The 25,850-nt window shown below is 57.0% G+C and overlaps 1 protein-coding gene across 1 annotated transcript in view; it reads right to left on the bottom strand.

Annotated features, from left to right (window-relative positions):
- Window positions 1-25,813, bottom strand: part of Prima1 (proline rich membrane anchor 1) — a 46,774-nt gene extending 20,961 nt beyond the window's left edge. The window contains exons 1-3 of the mRNA XM_026394238.2: window positions 25,772-25,813; window positions 25,020-25,143; window positions 18,494-18,629 (exon numbers count right to left, since the gene is read on the bottom strand). Of these exons, the coding sequence (XP_026250023.1) occupies window positions 18,494-18,629; window positions 25,020-25,112 (229 nt within the window). The 5' untranslated portion in view covers window positions 25,113-25,143; window positions 25,772-25,813. The remainder of the gene's footprint in view (window positions 1-18,493; window positions 18,630-25,019; window positions 25,144-25,771) is intronic.
- Between the last annotated feature and the right edge of the window lie 37 nt (window positions 25,814-25,850).

Below are 25,850 nucleotides of genomic sequence, written 5' to 3'. Positions count from 1 at the left end.
TGGCATTGCCACTGAAACTCTGTGAGCCTTGCAAGTCACTTCATCTCTCTGGACCCCAGTAGCCTATCTGCGCGATGGGGGTGGTGACCTGGGCCTAGGGCAGGGTCCTCCACCTGGCTACTCTGACATTTGTCATTGTTGTAGGGGACCGTCCTGTGTCCTGTCAGATGTTGGCAGCCATGCTGGACTTGCCCACTAGATGACAATGACACTTCATTCTCACTTGTGAAGGCCAAATGTCCCCTGGGAACTAACCCACCCCTGGGGAGACCCACGGGACTGGACAATCTCCAGGGCTTGTCGTGGCTCCTGTGCTGGGTATAGAGACCAGTGCGCCCCACACCACACGGGCGCAGCCAGCATGACAGACCTCCCTGGCCAATCGAAGAAGTCAAACTTGTGGCCTTCCAGCTGTGACATTCTGAGACTCCAAGCCAATTGCCTTCAGAATGACCCCTGGCTATGGAGAGGCCGCGCAGCGGAACTGTCCGTAACAGGGTCCCAGAAGAAGCTGAGGCATTATTTCCAAGGCAGAAGACAATGCGCCCTTGCCACCCACAGTCCAGCTCATTCTACAGCCGAGGACAAGGCCCCCATTCACTCAGGGCAGAGGCGGAGGGGTCAAGGCTGGGAAACAGTGGTCTCTGGCCTTTTCTGGTTGCCGGCGAGGGTGACAGAGAAGCTGGGGAGCAGGGGACAAGCGCTGCTCATGGTGGAAGAGGGGGGCATAAACCCAGGGGTGTGCCTCGCATCCCAGCCCACCTGGCGGACACTTGCCAGCCTTCCCAGGTGGAAGGCCCAACCGCAGGGCTTCTTCGAGGATGCCAGAGTGCAAGCCTCGCTGGACTGGAGAGGACCCTGCCCCCTTCCAAACAGCACTATCCCCCACAGCCGGAAGGGAACTATTCCTGCCAGGCAGCTCCAAGTCGGGGTGCACAGGCCAAACCCCAGGATACGCTAAGTGCCCTAACATGAACTAGGAGCAACTTTCCCGTTGTGAAAAGGTGCTATGACCACGATTTATACAAAGCTTCTGCCACAACTGCTTATGTTCATGTAAAATGCCACTGCAGAGACATGCCAGGCTGTCCCTGAGCCAGTTCTAGGATTTGCTGGTCATCTACTGGCAGATAAGCAAACACCTAAGGTTTCAGAAACTTTTGTGGAGGAAAAGAATTATATTAATAAAGTTCAAGGCCAGGCACGGTGGCCCATGAGTATGATCCCAGGAACTCAGGAAGCTGAGGCAGGAGGATCACAGGTTTGATGCCAGCCTCAGTAACTTAGTGAGACCTTGTTATTAAAAAAAAAAAAAAAAAAAAAATTAAAAAGTTCAATTTGCTTAATAAAAACATAATGGTAGCAGGTGTCCCTTGGCAGGTGCCTGCACATCACCTGATTGAAGTCTCCTGATCCATCAGGAGATGTGCATGTCATTGTCCTCATTTACAGAAGTGAAAACAAGTCCCATGAGGAGAGGTCAGTGGCGGAGTCTGAATTCCAGGCAACCTGACCCCAGTGTCCCTCTTCCTTCTACCACAGCCTATTACAAGTCAAGCAGAGACCACGGTCCTTGGATTTGGGCAGCAGGGCCTTGGTCCAGCTTGAAGAACAGATTTTATCATCAGCCCGGGGGCCTTGATGTGAGAAGAGCCCCTAACCGCAGTCCCGGCCCCTCCAGCCTCTCCCCAGGGCGGAGGGCAGGGTTTTGAAGGTTTGTGAGCCAGACCTAGGGTGAAGGGCCTCATTCACTCATAGCTTGCTCCCCAGAAATGAGATCAATAAGATTCTCAGCAAGGGAGGGGGGGGGCTGCGTCATGTAATTTCCAGGAGGAATGCTCCCCCTTTAATTCCTGAGAGTCGAGAGCTCCCCAAGTACCACGTGCCCAAATCCAATGGCTTTGTGCTCCTGAAGAACCCAGCCACTGCCATCTGCTCTTTATTTTCCATGACAGCTGGGCACACAGGCCACCCAAATCAAGTGCTCCATCATTTTCCTTTGACAGGAACATTACTGGGGCCTCAGAGGTGAGACTGCCTCAGACAGACAGACAGACAGGGTGACACTTCAGAAACCAGCAGTGTCCACCTGCTTTAGAAAACCAAAGTGACCAGGACCAGACATCACAGCCAAAGCCCTGGTGAGGCACTCACTGCCTACTCTGGTCTCGGCCCCCTCACTAGGAAATGGGGTGAGGTCTCTAAAGAAAGGCTTTTGGTGCTGACGTTCCACAATTCCAGAACCATAAACCAGGACCAAGACCTAGAAGGTTCTAGAAACACCCAGCAAGAAACTAGGTGGAAAAGAAATGAAGGCCTGAGGTTCAGTTATCTCCCCAGAGGCAACCACTACAGAAACCTTGAACTCTCCCATTTCCTTCCACTGACCAGCTTTTCAATGTTTCTAGAATATTCCAGGTCAGGCAGACAACCCATTTGAGGGTCTAAGCCTGTATCTAGTCCAAGTGAGAGCGCTCCATGTGTACTGGGATCCCATCACTCGTGAGCTATAATGCGTATTTCTCATGACGTATTTCAGCAGTGCCTTCAGATCAGGGTGAGTACAGCTGCCTTCTGTATTTAGAGCTGAAGGTAGGGTCACTCTGGATGTGCCACAATTTATCTAGCCACTCAGGAAGGGCTATCGTTCAGACGTAGGACCTCAACCTTTTACAGGTGATTTCCTAATGCAAAAGGAAGTTTCGGCCCCAAGATGGACCTGATAGCAACCTGAGCCAAGCCGAGCCACAGGTGCTCCTGAGGAATTTCACCTGGCCCAGGCACACAGGTGGGGGCTGCCAGGCAGTTACTTCACCTGAGGTCCACCCCTACGCGGGGCTGCTTTCCTCAAATCCGGGTTGCAGTGTCCAAGCATAGCTAACCTGAACCCCAAGTCTCTGATAGGCACTAGGACCTTTTCCAGAACTTCTGTTGGATGGAGATGTGGAAAACCAGACGTGGTGGGCTCCCCTCCCACCAGCCAACCACAGGAAGTGAGGTCTGGGCCTTCGCCCCCGGCCTTCCCGGAGAGGTGTAGCAGGGCCCACGCACGTCACAGAGCACGGCCCCCAGTGTCCTGCTCGTCCCTCCCCAGTCACCCAAGCAGCCTGTTCTTTCCTTTCCTCTCTGCTGACCCCACACTGTTCCCCTGGTGACCTTGAGGAACTCTGCTGAGCCTTTGCTCCCACATCCAATGACAGCACCCGGAGATGCTGGTTCTTTCAAGAGAAGAGAAAAATCAGGATTTTAAAATATGAAGTATCTTGGATGGTTAGGTACCATTTCCCCTCTCTCTCTCTCTCTCCCCTCTCTCTCTCTCTCCTCTCTCTCTCTCTCTCTCTCTCTCTCTCTCTCTCTCTCTCTCTCTCTCTCTCTCTCTCGTTGGATGTGGCCTGTTGGCCCGTTACTATAGTTTCCAGTATGGCTGGCATTCTTGTACTTCTTAGGGGCAGTGCTCTGGGCTGCAGCCTCTGGGACAGATGGACTTCAACCAAGCTCTTTGGGAACAAAGAAGGAGACGAAGCTGTCAGCCCCAAGCACAGTAAGGAAAACAAGGGCCGCGCCCTCAGGGCCGAGCCTGTGTCTGCTGCTCCCTGGCCGCCCTCAGCTCCTTAGCCAAGGGTGAGCGGGTCGGAAGGTCCCCGGTGGCTGCTCCTAGCCCCTGTTCTCCTTCCCCCAAGCCAGGCCCATGGCTTCCAGTACCCGCCGGTGGCCGACTCCCACACTCACAGCTTCAGCCCCAACAAGTCCCCCAATCCGACTGTGACTCAGCACCTCCACTTGGCAACTTCTGAGTTCACACGTCCAAACTGGAGTCTTCATTGTTCAGCCCTCAAGCTCCTCCTCCCCCAGTTACCCACTCGCCTGGGTGGGAGTCCTCCCTGACAACCCCTCCGCAGTCCTCCCTCCATGCCCTCCACCAGTGGGGACTGCTGCCAGTTGATGCCCGTTGTCCTCCTCCACACCAGCCTCCTCTCCGTGTTCCCCGCCATCCTCCACCTCGCAGCCTGAATTAGACACCCGCACCCCGCTCAACCTCCTTCAAAGGCTTCTTGCCAAAGGAAGCATCACACCCAGTCTTTTGATCCTGGCCTTGGTTAAATGCTGCTCCCATTTTAGTCACTCAGGTTCAGACTCTTGGAAGGAAGAATCTGGAAACTTTCTGAGCAGCGTTGGAAATTCCAGGGCAGGCACCCACAGGGAGGATGGATGGCTTGTGGGTTTGTGGTTAGAGTAAAGGAAGGAAGGAAGGAAGGAATTAGTGCCGTTACTTAATGGCTGCACCTCAGAGGCAGCAGCAGTTAATACCTGTCGGCAGCCACCGCCACCCCGGGCCCCCTCCGCTCCTCTCCCACAGAACCTTGAGCCCCTGGGTGGAGCCGCCAGAGCTGGTTAATCCCACAGGGCTTAAGGGCCCAAGAAAGCATCTTAGAGTTGGATGCGGAGATAAACTGCTTTTCTGGTTATAAAGCCCAGAATGTTCTCAGAGATGAGAAGAAAATCCTTTGTGTATTTCTGGCTGTGAAGGAATCCAGTTCTGGCCTGGCCCGGGGAAGGGCCGTGGGGAGGGGGCTCTGTTCCACAGTGTATCTGTGTCTGAGGCCTGGCGGGGACCAGCGTGCCTCTGAGTGGGATTGTCTGAGCTGTCCCCAGTCTCTGAGGTGAGCTGGGCGTTTCAGGACCTTCGGGCAGGGAGGAGGAAACATTTAGAAATTTCGAAAGCAGTCAGACCGATTTGGTAGGTCTTCAGGCATGGGATTCTGCCACCTTGGGGCCAAGAACCTGAAGAGAACTCTGTGCTCAGTGGAGATTCTCCTCACAGCGTCACTAAATCATGACACTCGTCCGAACCCCAGGCAGGTTCCGCCCCTGGGGAACCAGCCAAAGACAGACCACCAACAGAAATCAGGGCAAACATAGATTTAAGAACATGGCCCAATACAAGTACCTGGCCCCACAGGACGATGTAACAGTTCAATCTGAAATAATATTCACCAGCAGAGAACAACGAGAATCGGATGAAGGACGCAGCCTGTCCTCCAGCCATGCAGGGTGTCCAGGACCACAACTAGGGTGTCCCTGGGTGAGTTCAATGTGCCACAGATTTCCCAAGTACCCATGAGAAGACCCCAGGTGACAGCTTTGTGGGTGGACTCAAGGGACACCCATTTCCAGGTGTCCTTCCCTTCAAGTCAGTGGGGTCACCAAAGGTGGATGGAGACCCCCAGTGATGCTGATAGCAGCTCTGAAGACCTGAGACGGATGGCGTGTTACATCTCCCTGCTGTGGGCAACCGTAGGCCCTGGGCACGAGGTTCATAAATTAATCCGGATCAGCCCAAGAGTGAGAGAGAACCATCAGAAGAGACAGCCCCTTCTTCCCACAGTCGCAACGCAGGGGGCTGAGTTTTTCAAAAATGGAAGGAGCCACCTCTGCACAGGGTACCCCGTTAGGACTTGAAATCGCTGCTTGGAAAGAAGCTCAGTGGCTAAGCAGCACCTCTGCAGGGTCCCTCTAGCACAGGAAGATGGGGGCAGGTCATTGACCACCACAGGCCAGGGGCACCCACCCTCAAGCCAAGTACCAGCAAACTGACACCAAGTCTCCAAATACACCCCTGATTGAGAACCAGGTGGAGTAACAGTCACCTAAGGTGAGAGAGGGAAGGGCGAGAGAGGAGCAGCGCTGCCCTGGGTGGGGACGCAGGCGAGCCTGGGCCAGGAGCATGAGGAGCGGGGTAACGGTGACGGGAGGAGCTCATAAATCCAGCGCTCCTGAGGGTCACGATGCCGACATTCAGACCCAGAGGGGGCAGAGGTGTCCTTGGCAGAGACCACCTGGTGCTCAAACCCTTCCTGGACAGCCTGGCCTGGGACACTCGAGCCTCCACGGAGTCCCTCCTCCAGAGGCCAAGGGGCTGTACAGATGCCACCACCAGGCCACGGCGGGTCCCCACAAGCTCCAGGAAGGCCCTTGATACAGGGCCAGCAAGCGCCATTCCCACGCGCAGCCCGGCCATATTTAGAGAAAGGAACAGGGTAGAGAGGTGGCGTGAATAAACCAGGTGGTGGAGGGAATGAAACACGGCCAACGTCTTGCACCATCTTAGAAAGAGGCGGCTGCCTCCGTGAGCAACCCGACAGAGACTCTCGGCCCCGCTCCCGGCCCGTGAGATGAATGGTCTCCGTGCACCCCGCAGCCTGGTGGCTCCTCCAGCTGCATCTGGGAACTGTCACCTCTGTTTCCCTGAGTCACTGTCCCAGCCCGACCCCCCTCTTCTGTCACTTGGACAGCACTGTAGCTATGCGCTGGCCTCCCCCACAGCCGCTCACCCCCAACCCACTCACGGCCAATGACCGTCCTAAAGAGCAAACCCATCAGTGTCACTCCCAAGGCTTTCCGCAGCAGCACTCGGAAGGAAGTGTCTCTGGGCTGTGTAACTTACGGTTTACCAGCCTCGTAACCCCTTTGAGGCGGCCCTCTCCCCATCACAGTGCCCAGCAGGGTCATCTTTGGGCTTCTTGAACCTGTCGGTTGCTCCCGCCCCAGGGCCTCTGTGTGCAGTTCCATCAGCCTGGACCGTTCTCCCCGGTATTGACAGGGCAGGTTCTTCTCTCCCTTCAAAGTCCAGCCAGAGAGGCTTCCCTGGCCTCTGTCCAGCACGCAGGGCCTCCCCTCTTAGAGACTTCATTTGGGGCCTGGAATCACCCCTCTAGTCCCAGATGCCCCTGACTGCAGTGCCTGGCCCGGAGTCCGTCCCTAGGTGTCTCTCAAGTGGCTGAGTGAGCCCTTGAACACCTGCAGGGTCTCCCCGGGGACACCTGCTCCATCTGGTTCTTGACTGGGAAACTAGAGGGCGGCTGGGCTGGGACTGTTCTGCTTCCGGCACATTGAGTGTCCTCGTTGTTATCTTGACCTCACTTGTCCCCTCGACTTCCTTCATTGATCACTCTCACACGATTCTTAGGGACACTCCAAGTCCCTTCTCCTGCCCACAGAAAAAACCTCCCTTGATGGTCAGATGGACTCCCGTCTGGGCCAGGGCCTGGGCACTGGTAGTGAGGTCTGAGAGGCCACTCTGGGGACGTCTGTCCTGGGGTCCTGCGGTGCAACAGGGCACCCACTCCCGGCCACTCCCAGAAGCATTAGCGTGACACAAGTTCACCTCCCACACAGGGGTACGTCCATTCCCCCTTTAACTACGCAGCACCACGGACAGGCTACCTAGTTCAGACCTGGCTGGGATCCCAGCGAAGGCTCCAACTGGCTGGCTGGGAGGTGACACCAGATGGCTGTGTCCTGCCTCAGCACTGCCCCTGCCCCGGGGCCATACTGGGCAACAGCCACTGTCACGGCTTGGGTGGGATCCGTCCGGCCATGCTCTCTGTTCCCATCCTGCCCCCCACTCACCTGGGACACCACCCATCAGAAGAGCAGCAGGCTCCTCTCTGGTGCTGCCTGGTCCCAGAGGCCATCCCCTCTCCCCTGTCACTGAGCTGGTGTCCCTGCTTCCGCCCCAACGCCCACTCTAGTCCCAGTACAGTAGCCAGGGGTATTCTGTTGGGAGCTTCCAATTGCAACGCCCCTGGGCTCCGTGGCTACCCGCGCCCCCTTCACACTGGCTAACGAACCCCTGGCCAGCGAGGGGGCCAGCGGGCGGCATGGCCAGTACCTCCATCTCACCTCCCGCCTGGCTGTGGCCACGCTGGCCTCTGCTGCTCCTCACCCAGCCGGTGGTCTCTGGTGGCTTTGGTGCCTGCCTCCCTCACCCTTAGGGACAGCTGAGCCCAGCTGTCCTTCCACCTGGGCGGCCTCCCCAGGTCCAGCCAGCTTGCCGTTCCCTATCCCCTCCAGGCCTCCGCTCAGGCTGTGACCAGGCCCCTGGCACTTCCCTCTCAGCACACAGCTGCCAGCTTCAGGGCTGCCTCGTCCACTGCTCCCCTGATCGGCCGCACGTCTACTTTCCCAGCTGCATCTCAAGCTCCGAGGACGGACAAATGCTCAGGAAATATTTGACTGTCTGCCCACCCCGACCTGGCGCCCCCAGCCTCGGCTCCCAGAGGCTCCCAGGGGCTCTGCTCTGACCCCTCCTCGGTGCCCACACCTGTCACGGCACTGACCTGCAGTCCTCCAAGGGCCTCGGTGGCCCCCGGCCACCCCATGCCTGCTCCCTTACCTCTGGCTCAGGCTATCCCCGTTCTGGGAGGGCAGCTCACCTTCCAAGACCGAGGACATCCAGGACCTTCCAGGCCCACGGTGGGTTCTGTCTCCCCAGGCCTCCTGCACCTCCCCAGGTGACGTCACCTGTGGCCTCCGTGGCCCCAAGTGGAGCCACCCTGTGTGTCTCGGGGTGCAGCCTCCCCTGCCTCATTCCTCTCCTCAGCAGCTCCTAGGTGGCCTGGGCTGGGCTGGGGGAGGGAGGAGCCGGGGAGCCGAGGGAGGTGGGCCCTGGGCTGTCCCCAGAGCTCTTCCGGCCTCAGCAGCCTCCCTGCTTCTGGCCTCTCTCCTCTCCTCTGGTTCCATCTCAGTCCCCAGGTGCTGTCCTTGCCCAGCTTCTCTCCCTCCCCATCCTGGCCTCAGTGGTCTCTGGTGGCTTCAGTGCCTGCCCCCTCACCCTTAGGGCAGCTCAGACCTCCGTCCTCTGCTCACGACCCCCAGCTGATGCTGACCCATGGCACCTCCAAGGTGAGGAGACAATTCTGGAACTCTGGGCCTCCACTATCACAGCATCCTCCTCACCACAGCTGGTCACCTTGTCACCGTCACCTGAGCCCTTCCCTTCCTGACAGTAGGCCTGCCACTGAGCCTGGGGGGTTCTCAAGCCCTGCTCCCAGCACGGCCTGGCCGGGCAGGGGACTGGGCCCTGGTCCAGCCTCTTCTCCCTCCCCGCCTCAGCTGCCCCCAGCAGGGCTCACTACAGAGGGCTTAGCCTGCGGGGTCTCCACTCAGCCCTGCCGACTGTGCCCTGCCTGAGACGAAGTCCAGAGCTCCCCCGTCCCCGGGTTTCCTGTCCTGCCCTTCCAGCTCACAGCTCGCCTCACCGTCCAGGCACATTCAGGCCGGGGACAGCGGGCTCCCTTTGCCCAGGTGCGCCCTGCCAGGTGCGCTCCCTCCCCTGGGGACCCTCCTCCGCCTCAGCTGAGCTTCCTCATGAGCTCCCTGGTCCTCTCCACTGGGTCATCCTCGGTGACCACATGCAGTCCTTGGCACACCTGCGGCCCCATGAACATTGGCTGAAGGATACATGACTGTCCCCCCAGGCCTCCTGCACTTCCCGTGATGGACAGCTCCCAATCTATCTATTAGGACTCCCTCCGACAGGACGCCTACTTCAACCCTCCCCTACAGACGGGCAGAGGAGGGAGAGGATCACTTTCCTTGTAAGCATCTGCCGCTTTCCTGGGGACATTTTGGGCAGGAAATGGCAACGGTGAATCACAGCAGAAGAAGGTGACAGCCTGTGGCAGCTGCTTCTGGTGTCCTTCCAGGACATGTTGCGTCTGTGCCCTGGGAAGAGTCACTCCTCACTCCTGGGCTGTGATTGGTGGGCGGTGGCACAACCACCCAGCAGCCCCCACCGCCAGGCACAGTCCCCAGTGGTGCCGAGCGCCAGGTGCCGCTGAGGTAACCTGCTTCAGATTGTGCCCCTGAGCTTGACCTCGACTTATTGGTCAGACTGACCGCCTTGTCTTGGACACGAGTGCATCCTGAAGCCATGCTGATGAGCTGACGTGACAGGGTTCTCCCCGTGCCGGGCACTGTTCTAAGCCTCACAGCAGCCCCATCAGGAACAGTGCCACAGGAGAGGAAGGCTCTTTCCCAAGGCCATGCAGTCACAGCAGGCCACCCGTCCCAAACCACTCCAATCTGGGATTCGCAGGCAGGTCCTAGGCTGCTGACTCAGTGTCACGGGACGGATTTGAAGCCTGTGAGTGACTGTTCTTGCTTCAAACAACCTCCATTCAGACATTGTCTTCCCATCTCAGTGATCCACTGCTTCGGGGAGACTGAGTCGACTCAGCACCCAGATACCCGACTGCAGCACCCCGTTCCCAGGAGCCCCGTGCTGCGCCCCTCTATCCTCTCCAAAGGCCAGATGAAAGTTCTGTTCCCCCAAAAGCTCTCTCCCCAGGTGTTTTAATAGATGTTATCTAATTTGCCTTCATTTATAACATAAAATGAATGTCATGATATAAACGGGAACCCACATGAAGCCAGGGTGACAACGAGACCCCCTGGGCTGCACAGTTCCCTGATGGCTTCCCGTAAGCAGGCAAGACGGAGCCAGGCCACCTTCACCCCACGGTGACCACAGAGGAGTGGCTTTCCACAGGACGCTCATCTGTTCTAGACACTAGGGTAGGAAGGCGACGCTTCCTTGAAACTGAGTCCAAGTGAGACACGTCCCCAAGGTACCCCACCTAAGATAGGAAGTGTGTCTGCCATGTGCGGGTGACAGCACAGTCAGAAGAATAGACCTCCAGACACCAACAACCCGGATCTCAACAGTCATCTCAGCCCACGGAGCAAGACACACCCAGAGAGTTCACTTGGGGGTGACCTTGGGAAAGCCACGTGGCCCTTCTGAGTGGTCTCGAGGTCAGGTTTTCCGGGAGGTGGGTGACCTGGTGATGCGATGGTGTGGAGCTAGTCTCTCGACCCCCAGGTGCCCGCATCAGGTGATACCAAAGAATCCCCGATGCACACCCAGGCCACCCTGTCTCCCACCCATCCTCGGGATTGTGACCAAATGCATTTGGGGCTGCCCACTGCAGACACACGCAGGGCCTCCCATCAGGGGCTTCCTGTGGTCACCATCTTGGGCCCCAGGGCTCCCGTGGAGCATGGCACACAGAGCTCACAGACACTCAGGGAACAACCTGCAGAGGAAGCCCAGAGGTGACCGAGTCCACTACGCCCTCACAACTGGGGGCCCTGGCAGAAGACCTCATTTATTGGCAGCAAAACAGTGACCCGGTCTCCTGCCCTCAGTGCAGGTGACCAAGTCATGCTGCGGGTCCCACAAAGAAGAAACGAAGGAGGAAAAACAAGGGGAGCCAGCTGCACTGTGAGGATGTGTCACCGGGAGGCAGGGCTCTGAGGGCGGGCTGCCTTTCGTCCCCTCAGCGTCCCCGAGGCTCTCCAGGCACAACTGTGTGTCCAGTGGATCAAGACACAGAGACCGTTGAGGAGGCTGAAATACACACCCACTGGCCACCTCTCCTTATTGCCAGATAGAAACTCATAAAGGGAAGATGGAAACTATTCCATCGATGGAACTCTGAAAGGAAAACGCAAATTAACAAAAATGAAATCACTTCGCCCGCTAAGCCCCAGCTTCCAGCTCAACGAGATGGACCCAGGTGCGTTAAGCAGGCCACAGCCTCACCTGGAGCCCAGGTTCCACAGACATCTTATCACATGCGCTATCCCGCCCCTGTTAGCTTTTCTCAAAAGCCTGGAACTCAGAAAACACGGAATTCTCTCCAGAAGTTCCCGTAAGTGGGAACTTGTCTGTTGCTCAATTTAAGTTTTTGTCCCCACATCTGGGACCATGGGACTTGGCAGGTTAAAAAGAAAACCAACAGCGGTGCAGGCTCCTAGGGACCTCAGCCACTCACGCCGGATGCCCGTTGGGTACAGGACAGCCACCAGGATAAGAATGTGGCTCCAGCAAGGACTGCGCTGACAGTGGCCTCTGGGGGCGGGGGGCGGGGGTTCTTCTCCTACAAGCACCTTGGAGATGGAGAAAACAGAGGCAGAGAGGCTGAGGGACCGCGCACAGCTGGAAAGAGCCAGAGACTGTCCCGCCCCAGGCCCAGCTGTTAGAAGGCCACACAGGTGGCTCAAGTCAACCAGACAGAGACCTTCCTCCAGCGGAAGGTGAACACCCGGGTCAGGGGCAAGCCAACGATGACAGTGACACTCAGCACCACAAGCCCTCGGAGCAAGACACGCCCAAAGCAACCCACAGTCCCCATCACATGCACAGTCCCCATCACACCACACCCAGCCAAGGCCAAGGTCAGCGGCATCCACTGGCCTCTGCAGCTCATAGGGACCAGCTTCCCCTGCTGGGCCCATCCCTTGGCCTGTGGCCCCAGGGGCAGGGCCTCCTCCCCTGCTTGCCCGCACGCGCCACAGCCCTGCGTGAGCCTGGTTTGCAGTGGGACCTCAACCTTGGTTCACAAAGAATCGGACCCTGAAAATGCAGCAGCTGAGACACTGGGGGACACGGAACGGCCACCAGCCCTTCCTGCCCCACCTGAATCTGCTCATCGTCCCTTCTGCATGGTCACAAACCTCTAGAGGACCAAGGGGGGCAGCGCTGTGACACCTGGTGGCCTCCTCCGCTGGGTCATTCCTCAGCCTCTCACAGCCCTCATGCGCCCTCCCTCCCCACACGGCCAGCCCTGGGGGCTACCCAGCCTGCCCATCTCCAAATCAGACTCCTCCGCCCGCCCATCACCCCAGCCAAGAGGTCACCCACTCCACACCCACAAAGGTGTTTCAGTGCCGAGGACCCAACCAACAGCCAGCACCAACTACCAGACGCCAGAGAGAAGCCTCCTCTTAGTTATTAACTGTCCTGTCCCACACAATTCATGCAGGTGCAAGAAAGACCCGGGGAGGCCGTCCCACATCAGGGACAGAGTGGGCGAGAGCTGCGCAAGTTAAGCCTAACTCTGGGGGAGCCTGCAGACAGAGAACTAGAATATTACAAAGGCTCCCAGAAGAGGGACAGAGGCCCACTCAAGGGAAGCCCCCCACAAGCTGACGTCAGTGATGGAAGGGGAGTGTTAAGCAGGAGAAAAGGCAGGAAGTAATCAAATGACTTCCCTTCCTCACCTGCTGGGCAGCCTCAAACATGTAACTCACCCTCTCTGAACTTCTGGACTCACAGAAACTGGGAATAGGTTGAGGGCTCCTCCCTGAGGTTGGGAGGAGCGGCCATCCCTGACATTGACCCAGCAAGCCCAGGTCCTTGGCTCTGCGGCTGCCGTGGGCTTTGCAGCCAGGCCCTGGAGGTGCTGTTGCTGGGCTCGCTCCCGCCCAAGCATTCAGGGAATATCCAGCTGTGGCAAGGGCTGTCCTGGGAGGGACACAGAGGACCCCGAGGAAACCTCTTCCTGTGGAGGACCAGCGGAGTCTACACATCCTTCCGCCCATTTCATCCCTGGGGTTTCCAACACGAGGCTCCTGTCCAGCAGATGCCCTAACCCCGTGGAGCGAGTTCCAGTCTGACAGCTAGTGACCGTGGCTCTACCGCCTCATCAGCAGCCACAGCTCCGCAGCCGTCATTGATGGTGTTGGCTCGTCCTCCCGACTACCCGCGGTCAGCAGGGAGGTGGTGGGCCATTCCACAGACTCAGAAACTGAGGTTCCAAGAGCAAAAGATTCCTCACCCAAATCCCATACACAGCTGAGCAGCCTGGCGTCCAGCCCCGAGGGCAAGGAGGGCCTGGCGTCCAGCCCCGAGGGCAGGGAGGGAGGCTGAATTGTGCACCCCACCTTAAGCCAGCCCCTGGGGGGGGCCTGGAGACCCCCAGCCTTGGCAGCAATCCTGCCCAGGGGGGAGCCATACCAGGGAACTGAAGCTCTGAGAGCAAAGCCCAGGGCCACGGAGCTGGGGCACCGGGTCTGCTCCCCTGACCAAGGGCACCAGGCTCATGGATGGGAGTGTGGGGAGTGCAGATCCCCAGGCCCGCCCCAGAGATCACACCTTCCAGGGGCTACAAACCATCCAGCGCCCCTTGGCCCGCGGCTTGCACAAGGGTACGGCTTGCACAAGGGTACGAAGAGCAGCTGTCCCAGGAGGGTGTCACCCTGCCTGAGTACAAGGGTGTGGGCCGAGCGTGAGAGAGAGACGCACAGCAGAGGACGCGTGTTCAAGAACCATCCGCCTCACAAGAGCCCTTCCACGCTCCTTCCCAAGGGCAGGCAGGACTCAGGGCGAGGCTGCTGGATGGTGGCACAGAGCTGGGCCATGAGAGAGGAATGCCACACTGGGCTGCCCCTGTCCAGTGATTCCCGATACAATTAGGGAAACCCAATGACCCCACGTCAACATAACAAAGATGGATTTTTAAAACGGCCATGACTTTCCCAGAAGAAAGGTGCCCAGGAGTGACAGGTCCCCAGGACGGCGGACTTGAGGGCAAAACCCAGGACAGTCCTGGGCAGAGTGGGACAAGCTGGCCCCAGTGAGTGGTGGATGGCTTGGATGCAGAGGGCGGCCTGTCTGGCCACGTGAAGGACGCCCAGCCGTTCCTGCAGCGGCCTCTGGTCGTTACTTCCAGAGGGGACTTTGCGGATCTGCAGGAACGGCTGTCCCTCTCCCCATTTCATTGCCCCTCTGTCTCAGGCACCTGCACCCAAGCCAGCCTCCTGCAGATCAATGGCATTCTGCTGACCCTCGGGCCCTGAACCCTGGGCCTGTGTCAGCTGCTCTCTCCTCCACTCCCGCCGTCCCCGGCCTCCCTGGGAATCCTCTCCGCTTCCCAGGGCCTCCCTGCCTCCCCGCCTGACTGGTCACAGTGAGAGGCAGAATGGCATGGTCCCAGGCGTTCTCCAGGTCCAAACCGGAGCAACCGCAGTCGCAAACCAGGACCTTGACCACTCAGCAGTCAAAGCCGAAGCCACTCTGGCTAAAGACATGTTCACCCGTTTGAACCACCTGGGGTTGATTTCATCCCTTTTGGGATCACCTGTCCCCTCCAACAGCACCTCTTTACCCCCCCACCCCCAGTCTAGCTGGCCCTCCAAGCCACCTCTTCCGAGTGGCCACCAGCAGCAATGGATGCCCGCCCAGTTTTCCAACGTACTTCCCACTTTGGGGATCCCCAACAGAACCCTGTGGAGTGAGTGTCGTCCATGAACCTGTTTTCTAGAAGAAGAAGATGCTGAGGCCTGAGTTGGCCATGTCTGGTCCACCAGTGGCCCACTGATGGTCCACCGATGGCCACGGGACCCACACTGCCCTATGACAGTCAGCCTGGGACTTTCCCTGGGGGACAAGAGCTCTCTGTGGAGGGAGATTACCGACTCGGGTCTATGGGATCCTGGAGCCTGCAGCCACGGGACTTCGTCAGCCGAGACAAGTCACCCAGGAGGGATCGGGGGACACGGAAAGAGACTCCACACCCACCCGAGGCACGGTGGGCCCAGAGTCGGCGGTCCCCTCTCCCCATGTGCAGCACCCTCTGGCTCCTCCCCGGCTCTGGGCACTGAGTCATATGATACCGCAGCCCACCAGCCCGACCCACCCTCTACCATGTCAGGAGGTCGATCTCCCTGAGACAGGCACGCACCACCATGTCACCTCCCTGCTTGACGCACGTGGGGGTAGGGACATCACTGCCCACGGCAGCTTCCTCAAGATGGCCCATGTCCCCGCCGTTGATTGAGCTCATTTTATTTTATCATTTTTAATGTTGTTTCCTTACTTATTTTCAGGTATTGGGCCCAGGGCTGCCCTACCCTGAGCCACATCCCCCGGGTTTTGTTTGCTGTTTAAATTTTGAGACAGGGTCCTACTAAGTGGCTTAGGGGCCTCCTTAAGTTGCTGAGGCTGGCCTCAAATTTGCAATTCTCCTGCCTCAGCCTCCCAAGTCACTGGTATCCAGGCACGAGCCACCACGCGTGGCAGATGAGCCGATTTTAGGTGGTACCTGACCCAACACTCAGAACCCTGCCTCGTCTGGATTCTGACGGTCCTCCACAGGGCCGTGTTGAAGCTTTGGTCCCAGCCCATGACACTATTGGGAGGTGGCAGAACCTTTGGGAAGCAGGGCCTGGGCGTGTGCCCTTGAAGGGAATATGGGGCTCCCCATCCCTTCCTGTCCCTCTGTTTCCTGGTCACCAGGAGGTGAACAGGCCCCCTCCACCATGCAGTTCCGCCATGATACATTGTGCTGCCCCAGGCCCAAAGCCACGGAACCCAACCACCATGGATGGAGACCTCTGCCGCTGTGGGGCAGAACAAACCTTTTCCCTCATCAAGTTGATCGCTTAAGGTATTTTGTTACAGTTACAGAAATCTGACTCCCACAAGTCCCACGAGAGAAGCAGGCTCTCCCCGTGATTCCCTCACCACCTTCTGATGGCTTCACAGAGCGTCTCGGCCTGCTGCTCCCGTGGCTTGGACACGCTTCTGCCACTGGCTTCTCTCCCTTTCTATCAAAAAGAGAAGGTTCAGAACCTTCCACCGAAGGCTAGAATTTGAAAACGCTGACTTGTTGCATTTCTTTTGATGGCTGCCCTGCTGGTTAAGCCAGTGACCCTGGGTTTATTTCTAGCAGTCTTAAAGAACTTTCTTTGGATATTAATTTTTATACACAAAATGTGAGTCTAGGTAAAGAAAAAAAAATAGGGCGAATAATAGGTGGTATCGGATACGGCGGCTGCCAAGAGCGATCCCCGGGATGAGAAGCGGCTGACTCGGCCAGGCACACAGACCCCTGGAGATCAGCCCATGGGCCACCCTTGGAAACCCTGCCAGGGACTGGGTGTGGTTTGTTCCACCAAGACTCCTGCTGGAACTTGGCTCCCAGGGCAGTTGTGTTGGGAGGAAGGACTTTAAGAGGGATTAATGTCTTTCTCATGAAACTGGGTTAGTTCTCTCAGGAATGGATCAGTTACGCCCTTTAGTCTCTCTGCCAGGGTCCGCCTGCCCTTTCACACATTTCCCCCATGTCTTCATACAGCTTCCAGATGTGCTGCTCTGAAGTCTTTCCAGCCTTCAGAACCATGAGCCAAAAAAACCTGTTTCTTTTATAGCTCACCCAGCCTCAGGTATTCTGTTATAGCAACAGAAAACAAATTAAGACAAACCCACTGAAAGACCGGTGACTCCCAAGATGGGTCCCACAGAGCCATAGCACCAGGCCTTTGTCTGTGCTGCTCCTTCTGCCTGGCACCCTATCTCCACAACCTCCTATCTTCCTAGAACGACCTCACCCATTCTTTTTCCAGGGCCCAGGACTGAACTCAGGGTCTTGCGCATGCTAGGCGAGCACTCTGCCACTGAGCTAAATCCCAACCCCTCCCATTTCTTCTTAATGACCCAGGTCACGTGCTGTCCTCTGGAGCTCTATTTTTGCTTAACTACTCAGGAATTTCCAGTGTCCCTGGCAAAAAAAAAAAAAATTGTGTTCTCTCAGGCTACTCTTCATGAGTGCTGACAAGATGGCCTTTCTGGAAGGGCTGAAAGATCCCAGAAGACCAGATGGCCTTTGAGCCCTGTGTATGGAGCCCAGAGAGTGGGAGGAGCAGGAATTCCAAGGAAGGGAATGGAGTGATCTCCAGGGGCAGGTGCCCAGGACCGTGTCCCCCAGCCCAGGACGGGGTGCCCTTCAAGATAAGAGGTGAGCAAGCACTTGGTGTAGGAGGATCCCCTGGAGGCCTGGGGTAGAGACCTGCGAGGCCCAGGGTCTCCACCTGAGTCTGCACTTGACTGTCTCCGAGCCTGTCCTCCTGACCATCCTGAGCCCCACCCCAAGGCCCCCGACTCTGCGGGCCTGAAGTGACCAGGGAAGCTGTACTTTAAAACCATTGCTTCAGTCGCTGCTGAAGCGGGTCATTTGAGGGCCACACTTTGAGAAGCCTGGGGCCACAGGGTACCAGGCAAGGACGGGGATGGGCAGGGGCCTGGCAGACAAAAATACAAGGACTCGCACTAACAAGATGCCCCAGAATACTACGTCGCCGACTGCATACCAGGTGGGAAACGCGGTCTAGTAGAGAACGAGCCTCGGCAAGGTTATTTAAAATATGCTCCAGATAATTCAATGGAGATGTTCAGTGAGGTGGGGGGACGTGGTCTCGGGGATCCTACAGACCAAAACGTGAGTGGTCCGTCTAAAACACAGTCTCCCTTTAGAGACCCCATCGACTGGCTGTTGTAAGCAGGGAACTTGACAGCGTAGAGGTCAGGGCTGGGACCGTTTCTGGCTAAAGAAACGTTCTTCTGTTTGAATGACCAGGCAATCTAAATTGCTCAGGGATGCAGTCATCCAGAGAGGAGAGGAGGCCAAAGAGGCTTTAGCAGAATTGGGTGCAAATGGCTAAAAGGCCCCCGTGCAAGGCTCCCAGAGCCCGGCCTTTGATTCTACCCCGACTGGCTCCTTACACATGAATTCAAGTCGAGAAATAAAGCTGTGTGTGTGGATGGGGTGTGCAAATCAGGACCCAGTGGCTGCCCCCTGTAAAGGTCTGGCCTGCAGAACAATGCAGGCCGGGTCACTCATCACACGGAGATTGACTTTTATCCGATTAACCGATGGGAGAAACATCCTTCTCCATCTCGCAGGAGCATTCTGTGGAAGGGCGTTTTGCAGACTGCAGGGAAAAGTTAGGCCTTGGCTTCCCTCCCGCTCGGCCAGTGGAAAATTACAAAGGAGGCAGGACTGTCCTCGGCCTCACTCACTGGATCTTCCCGGGCCCAGGAAAACACAGAGAGCAACCCGGAAAAAACAAGTGAGCCTTTACCTACCTGGGGCGGAGAGGAGCCTGGGGGGCGGCGGGGGCGGGGGCGGCGGGGGCAGCGGAGGCGGGGGCCGGCACTGGCAGATGTGTTGGCAAGTGTCCGTCACCTTGGAGCAGGACTTCTGGGGCTCACCGTGCGTCACCTACAGACAGGGGCGCACCCAAAAGATACAGGAGAAAATGAAGCTCTGGAAACCCCCAGGGGCCCACCCAGGTCCCTGCCAGGCTGCAGCGTGGGGCCCATCCCCGGGACCCAGGCAGGGAGAACAGGCAGAGGGCACGGGGGCATGGCCTTGGGAGGCCGGCCCGGCAGCTCCGCAGACCAAGGTTTTGTCCCCAGCTCTGCCAGGATCCCGGGGCAGACGACCTGGATATTGATGGCAGAGAGATAAGAACCTGAAGGAAAACCTCTAGAACTTCCCTCGGGTACAAATATAGAAACTGAGGCCCAGACAGAGGTGGACAGTGACAGTAGAGTGAGTCTGTTCAGTCACCTAAGCCCAGCACTTCTTCGCCTTTCCCTGCAACAGCACAAGGCCACACCCTCAGCTTCTCCCCAGTCATTGTCCCTGTGGCCTGTCACCACTCTGGGGCAAGGTCCCCATCTTGGGGAGGAGTCCTACCCGGCCGGGCCTCTTGGTCCAGTGGGAAACCATCTGATCAAACCCTCTCCAACCGCCGAGGCCCAGGGAGTGCCTCCCCAGTGCTCAGGGGGTCAATGGCCCACAAGACCCCGCCTGGGCCCCCAGGCACCCTCTCTGCCCACCCTCACGCCCTTTCAGGTTCTAGCTCTGGCACATGCTGTTCCTGGGGCAGGACGCTCTCAGGCCCTTGCCCGCTCTGTGCTACCCGGCAGCTCAGATGTCGCCTCCCGGCCCAGGGCCAGTGTCCCTATGGGCCCCACCCCAAGCACCAGGTTCTTCCCTGTTTGCTGCCTGTCTTCACCATGGAACCGCCATCTCTGTGAGGCAGGGCCAGGCCTTGGGTTCCCTCTCATTATTATTAACCGGACAAGGAATGCCGACACTCACAGATGTTTGGCAGATGGATGGAGGGACGGGTATCACAGACGGGAGCAGGCCCTCTGCCCTGGCATCCTAGCCTGTGTTTTCCTAGCCCTGGTCTCAGTTTCTTCATCTGTCAGCAGGAAGCTCTTGCTGGACCAGGGGCCCCAGCCCCGGCGTACACTGGAACCCCCCAGGCAGCTCTCACAAATTCTCCCACTTGAGCCTCCCTCGTGCCTGATTCAATCTGAATTTCACAGGTGGAGCGGGGCCTGCGTGTTTTCTTCAGCTTTCCTCCATGTAGGCAGGGTCAGCCTGAGAGGCTGGCTGAGACCGGCTGCTGGTGGCCCTCCCTACAGAGAGCAGGAAAGTCACAAGTGTGGGTTTCGGGCCTGCTCCGGGGCCTACGCTGACTTCTAGGCCTGAAGGGAAGAGTGGGTGGTCACCGCCCACCTCCATGTGGCCCTGGGAGACACTAGAAACCCAGGACCCCAACTTCCTTGCAACTGTGAGTAGCCTGCTCTTGCACGATGAGGCTCACGGGAGAGAGGCAGAAGGGTTGTGCCCCCTCAGCGCTTGCCAGCTGCAAGGAGGCTTGGTAATGGCCGTGGGGGTGAGGGTGGGGTGGGCTGCTTTACAGCCAAAGTTAATATCTGAGAGGCCAACGAGCTCCTGCTCACCACCGTGTGGGGTTGGTCAAGGACCATGGATCGCATGGGGCGGGGGGGGGGGGGCTCTATCCACAGCCTCCTCCCCTGGGGCAATCACAGCAGCCCCCAACATTGGGTCTGCCACCTCTAGATGACCACTTTCCAAGGCCCCAGGGGTCACTGGAAAGTTCCATGCTCCAACAGCTGGCCCCCGAGACCGCTTCCACCAAGGGCGCGGGACATCAAGCCACATCACGGCTGAAGTAACGTGTGCCAGCCTCGATGATGGCACAACTGGCACGAGGGACTTCAAGAGGAGCATGCAGGTTAAACCTGGCCCGACACGATGACCTGTTTTTTGTGGGGGGATATAAGGGCACAGATGTGTAAGGGTGTTGAACGAGGGGCAGGAGCATCAGGGCCAAGTTCCCAGGCTCGGGGAGGAAGAGGGGAAGGAAATGCACTGCATCCTAACAACTCCACGTTCTGGGTCCCCGACTGAGACGGGAGCAGGTGCCACTGCCTGGCCTGCTGCTCTCACAGGAGGCTGTCCTCCTTCCTGAGGGACACAGCGTTGCCTGGTCATTTGGTCCAGACAGCAGGCTGTGGCTGCTGACTCTTCCTCTGCTGACGGTGGCTCTTCAGACCCTGGCCAGCGTCTCTGCACCGGACTCTAGCAGGACCACCTGGGCAGGCTGTTCTGAGCCCCGCGCCCCCGGAATTTAGACTGAGGAGCCTGGCGTTGCTTTCCCACCCTGCACACACTTTTTCTTTGTGGCAATTTCCTGCTGTCTTGTGCTGTCTGACTCCCCACACTAAGTGGAGGGTCTCCTGGGCAGGCAGGTAGGTGAGTCTCTGCAGTATTAACCTGAACAGGTGACCTGCTGAGCCTCGCTGGGTGTCGGCCCCAAGGATGTGCCCTGATGGCTCCCTGAGAACCAGGAAGGGAGGTTTACTAGCCACACACAGGTGGGACAAGGGCTCAGCCAGCCAAGCAATACACCATGGCTGCCCAGGGCCTGGCGTTCAGTTGGTGCTCAATGCAAAGGTACGTTGGGAGATGGTCTGCCCAGCAGTGGAGAAACAGCATCTACCCTCGTCCCCAACCAGTTCCACACTGGGGTTCTGCTACGTGGCAGTGGTGCAGCCCGACCAGCAGAGAAGGGACCTCGGGCTCTGGGAGCTGGTCTCAGCATCTGTCCCCTGGCTGTTATCTGGGGAGTCTCACCAGGAGAGGGAACTTGCCCTGAAGTCACCTGCTCTTCACTGACTCGACTGACAGAGATCAGAGGCGCAGAGAGGCCAATGACTTGCCAAAACCCCACAGAACCCAAACTGGCGTCGTTCCTTACTGAGAAGGCTCTGCCTCCCTGCCCCACTCGGCAGAATCCTCCTCCAGCCAGGATCCTGCCAGTGCTGCGGCTGCACAGAGTGGGCCAAGGCACGGCATCGCCTGGCTCTGGTGCCTGTCGCTGTGGTCCGAGGGACACAGTGCTTCACGGCTGCTAGTCCCCAGTGTCAGCACCCACTTCCCAACCACATCCCACCCCTGCCCCATGAGTGAGGCTTCCAGGTGTGGGAGGTGCTGCCTTCCAGTCAGGGCTTAATTCGTCCACTCCTCTCCATTCCCTCTGCTACCGTCCCCAACCTTGGGCCCCCGCAGGTCTCCACTGGGCAGCCTTTCACAAGGATTCTCAGATGGAAAAATGTCCCGTTCAATCGGAATTACAGATAAACCACAAAAACTTCTCAGGATAAGCATGCCCCCACTATCGGATGGGTTAGATCTGTGCTATCAAGCATCCTGTGATTTATTTGAAATTCAAATTTAACTGGATGTCCTATATTTTTATTTCCTAAATCTGGCGATCCTACCCTCGCCAGCCCCTTTGCTCCTTGTCCTATCCCTCCCTGAATCCATCCTTCCCGCTGGAGCTGGGCTGATTTCTGAAGCGCCGATGTGAGACGGTGTCATCTCTGACTTCAAACCCTCCACAGTCCCCTTGGGCCTCAGGATCAAGTCTAATCTGCAAGACACCATGTTAGGGGCTCACAACCGTAAGGGAACCTCCCCGGCTCTCTCCCTGGCCTCCTGGGGCTCTGGCCTCTGCTTCCCCTCATTTGCATCCTGACTCTCAGCCACAGCACCAGGGCCAAGCTGTTTGTGCCCACTGAGCTCTCTTGCTTGTAATCACTTATTTAATCATCTCTCCATGGTCAGACTAGCAATGCCACAGGGACATTAAGCCCCTTGCACTTAACACAGGCCTAACATACAGTAGGTATCCAATAAATGCCACTGAGTAAATAATCTAGGCTGTACTGACTGTTGCAGGCTTAGGCCTCACCTGGGCCCAGGCTCGATCCTCATCTGCACACAGAGACCCATAAGGCCAGACCTGAGCCTGTCTCCCTGGCGATCGCTCTAGACGGGCAACCTCAAAGATGATGGCTTCTGGCATCTTTTATGGAGACAGGCCAGCACCACAGTAACTTGATGAGACACACTCCTGTCACACCTAATAAATCTGCCAGCCTGTCATCCTTTTCCTTTGCAAAAAAAAAAAAAAAGGAAGCATCTGAAGTGAACTTAGAAGAACCCTAAATCACAAAAGCACAGAATCTCAATTCCACACACATTAAAGTAAGAAGGGGAAAGGAATGCCCCCACCCGCCCTCTGGCAATTTAAATGTCATCTGACTTTAATGATTAAGTCTCTTATCATCTGGCAGCAGCTAGAGGCTTCAGGCTGATTTCAGGGAGGAGCCTGGTGCTTTGGGGACCCCAGGTCTCCTGCCTCACAAATGACCCCGTTAATCGTAAGACTTGGCTGCACTGGCCCTATCCTTCCAAATGTTTACCATCCTGGAGGATTCTTCTGGCAAAATGCTCATGGACGCAGAGATAGCTCCAAGCCTTTTCTTCAGCTCCTTCTTGAGAAACTCCTGTGACGTGACAGATTTTATTCTCTCCACTTAAAGAAAAACACATGGCCTCTGCACTTCCATTTGTCCTCTCCCCTGCCACGTTCCTCTGGATTCAGCTCTTCTGCTTGAAAACCAGATCCATTCATTCCAAAACCCCCTTTCCCTTGGCTTCTCTGTCCCTATCATTTGTAAATTAATTTTTCCAGAGCCTCAAGCCAAGATTTTTACCCATTCTATTTATCTGGAGGATTCCTTTTCTAATTGATTTTCATGAAAATTGATTTGTATTGAGTAAGAGGATCTGAAACACACACACACACAATTGCTTGTATGAGCACTGCCTGTTTCATAGGACACCTTAAAAGCTGAGCTGCTTATACAAAATAATGTCTTGGGGTGGGGTGGGGGGGTGCTGGGTGGCAGTGGTCTTCTGGTTAGATCCTGCTAATTCGCACAGCAGACTAGCCTAAAAGGCTGTCCACCTGCACCCCTTGCTTAAAAAAAAAAAAAAAAAAAAAAAAAAAAAAGAAGCCCATAGAAGGGAGGAAGAGAGAAATCGGTCAAGCAATGAATATAAAAGCCAAGGGAACTTCACATCCCAGGCTCAGTTAAAAGTTGAACAAGGGAAACTAGTCCCTAGCCGCTGAAGTGTTTAGAAGTGACAGAATCCTGAATCCCGGGGACACTCAGCTGAGTCAAACGGCTGTTTCACACATTCAACAAAACTGTCAGTTCCAAAAGGAAAACAATTGTGAAACTGAAAACAGAGCAGAAGACGGGGCCTGGTGCTGGGGGTGGTGACCTGCTCAGAGCCCTGGCTCTCTATGGGGGTCACCCAGGCCACCATGCAAGTGGGACTGACCGAGCTGGTTCCCAGCAGAGAGGGTCTCATCATTTGGGGCAGCTCATGGACCACAGCAGACTGGCAAGCCATCTCATCCATCCCTTCCTCACTCAGTCACCCCAACTCAGGGCAACCCTCTGAATAGTCACTGACCCCAAAGTGCCACCAGGAGAACATGAAGCTACAACTACCTCAGAGTGGGTCTTTCAATACCCCCAAAAGTAAAACTTCTAACAATTCAAAAATGCCATACTACCTGGTGATTGCCAGAAACCCCCGGGGCCAGAGAGAAGAGGGACATTCGTCATACTTATCTCAGTGGCAGTGACGCCTACCCCTTAGTGTTTACTATGGTCCAGGCAAAGTGATCTACTTGCTTTATCTCTTCAAGTACTTAGAATAAGTAGCACAGTCAGGAAGAGACCAAGGAGCAGAGGGGGTCACATTGGTCGCCCAAAGTCCCTTGGCTGGTGAGGGGCAGAGCTGACACACACCAAAGTCCTCTTGACCTCTCTCCACTGTACCACTGCTGTGTCCTCTCTGGATCGTACCAGGGACCATCCCATCTGAACTTCCCATCAGCCCTAAGAGGTAAAACTTCAGTTGGTGGCTGCCTGGCCTCTGTGCCAGGGTCTGGGAGGTTCAAGGGAGGGTTCACCCTCAAGTAGTCTGACAGATGGGACAGGTCCTTATATGGGTCACAAGTAGCCACAGGCATAATCTGTCAACATCCCCAGTTCCACTACCTACAAAGGAACACACAGGGCCCCTGCCTGTTTTGAAGACCAAAATGAAGTGACCCAGTGAGTTCTGGAGGGAAATAAAGAATGCACATTCTTGGGATCATTTTTCTTTTCAAGTTTGTTTCTTTCCCCAAATTTCTGCAATAGAAGGTTACCATCAAAAGCTAGTCCCCAAGCCCTGTTTCCTGCCATGACCTTGTCCTGCAGGCCATAGGCCACAGGCCATAGTTGAAGCCTCTTTCTGGAGTTTCTTATCTTTCCAGGCCCCAGGACCAATCAGTGGCACTGCTGTAGGAGCCAGGCCTTAGGGAGTGAAATGACACCTCCCTCCTCCCAGCCAGAGCGGCCCCCTTTCTCTGCTCACCTGCACGAAGCCCCAGAGCGGGTGGAGCGCGCAGTGCAGCAGCAGCGAGGGCCAGCAGCAGCCACGGCGCAGCACCAGGTCCCGGAGGAGCATCTCGACCCGCGGCGCCCACTGGTGGGGCGAACTGTCAGGGGAGCAAGGCTTAGGTCAGGTGGACACCGCACGGGCACCATCACCTCCGCGCACCAGCACACGTAGCAGTCCGGGTCCGGAGGGCACGCCCCACACTCTGGGGCACCTTTGTAAGTGCACCTTCGATTGAGCTTGCACACACGCTGACTCTCGTGCATCTCGTACTCACAGCCTACCGTGGCTCAAACCCCCAAAATACTGCGTTCACACTTTGGCCCCATGCACACCTCCAGAAAGTCAACTTACTGAACCCCATGCACCCCCAGAAACAGTCATGCACAACTCACTCTCACTGGGAGCACACTTGAAGCTCGGCGGGAACCACTCACCCTGCGCACACACCCACAGAAAGAGCCGTGCGCACCCACTGACCCCCATGCACACCACAGACTACTGCCTGCACACTCTTTGAACCCTCCATGCACAGCATCACGAAATCACTGGCTGCGTTGCACCCTCTGCCCCGCGGCCTCACTGCGCACACTGCAACATATGCACCTCCGTGTGCACCCGGGTTTACCCCCCCCCACCCCGAGCCCGGATCTCCCGCTCCAGGGCGTGGGTTTCCCTTCACGCCTCCATCTCCGCCCGCACCCCTCCGATGCCCCACGCCACCTTGCCTGGTGGCGGCCCCAACCGATCTTCGGGGCAGAGAAGAGAGGTCAGCGTTCCCCCCGCAGCAGCTCTGTTTCCCAGCCG

Source organism: Urocitellus parryii, chromosome 6 (genome assembly GCF_045843805.1).
Source record: "Urocitellus parryii isolate mUroPar1 chromosome 6, mUroPar1.hap1, whole genome shotgun sequence".
NCBI lineage: Eukaryota > Metazoa > Chordata > Mammalia > Rodentia > Sciuridae > Urocitellus > Urocitellus parryii.
This window is presented reverse-complemented; position numbering and strand designations above follow the sequence as displayed.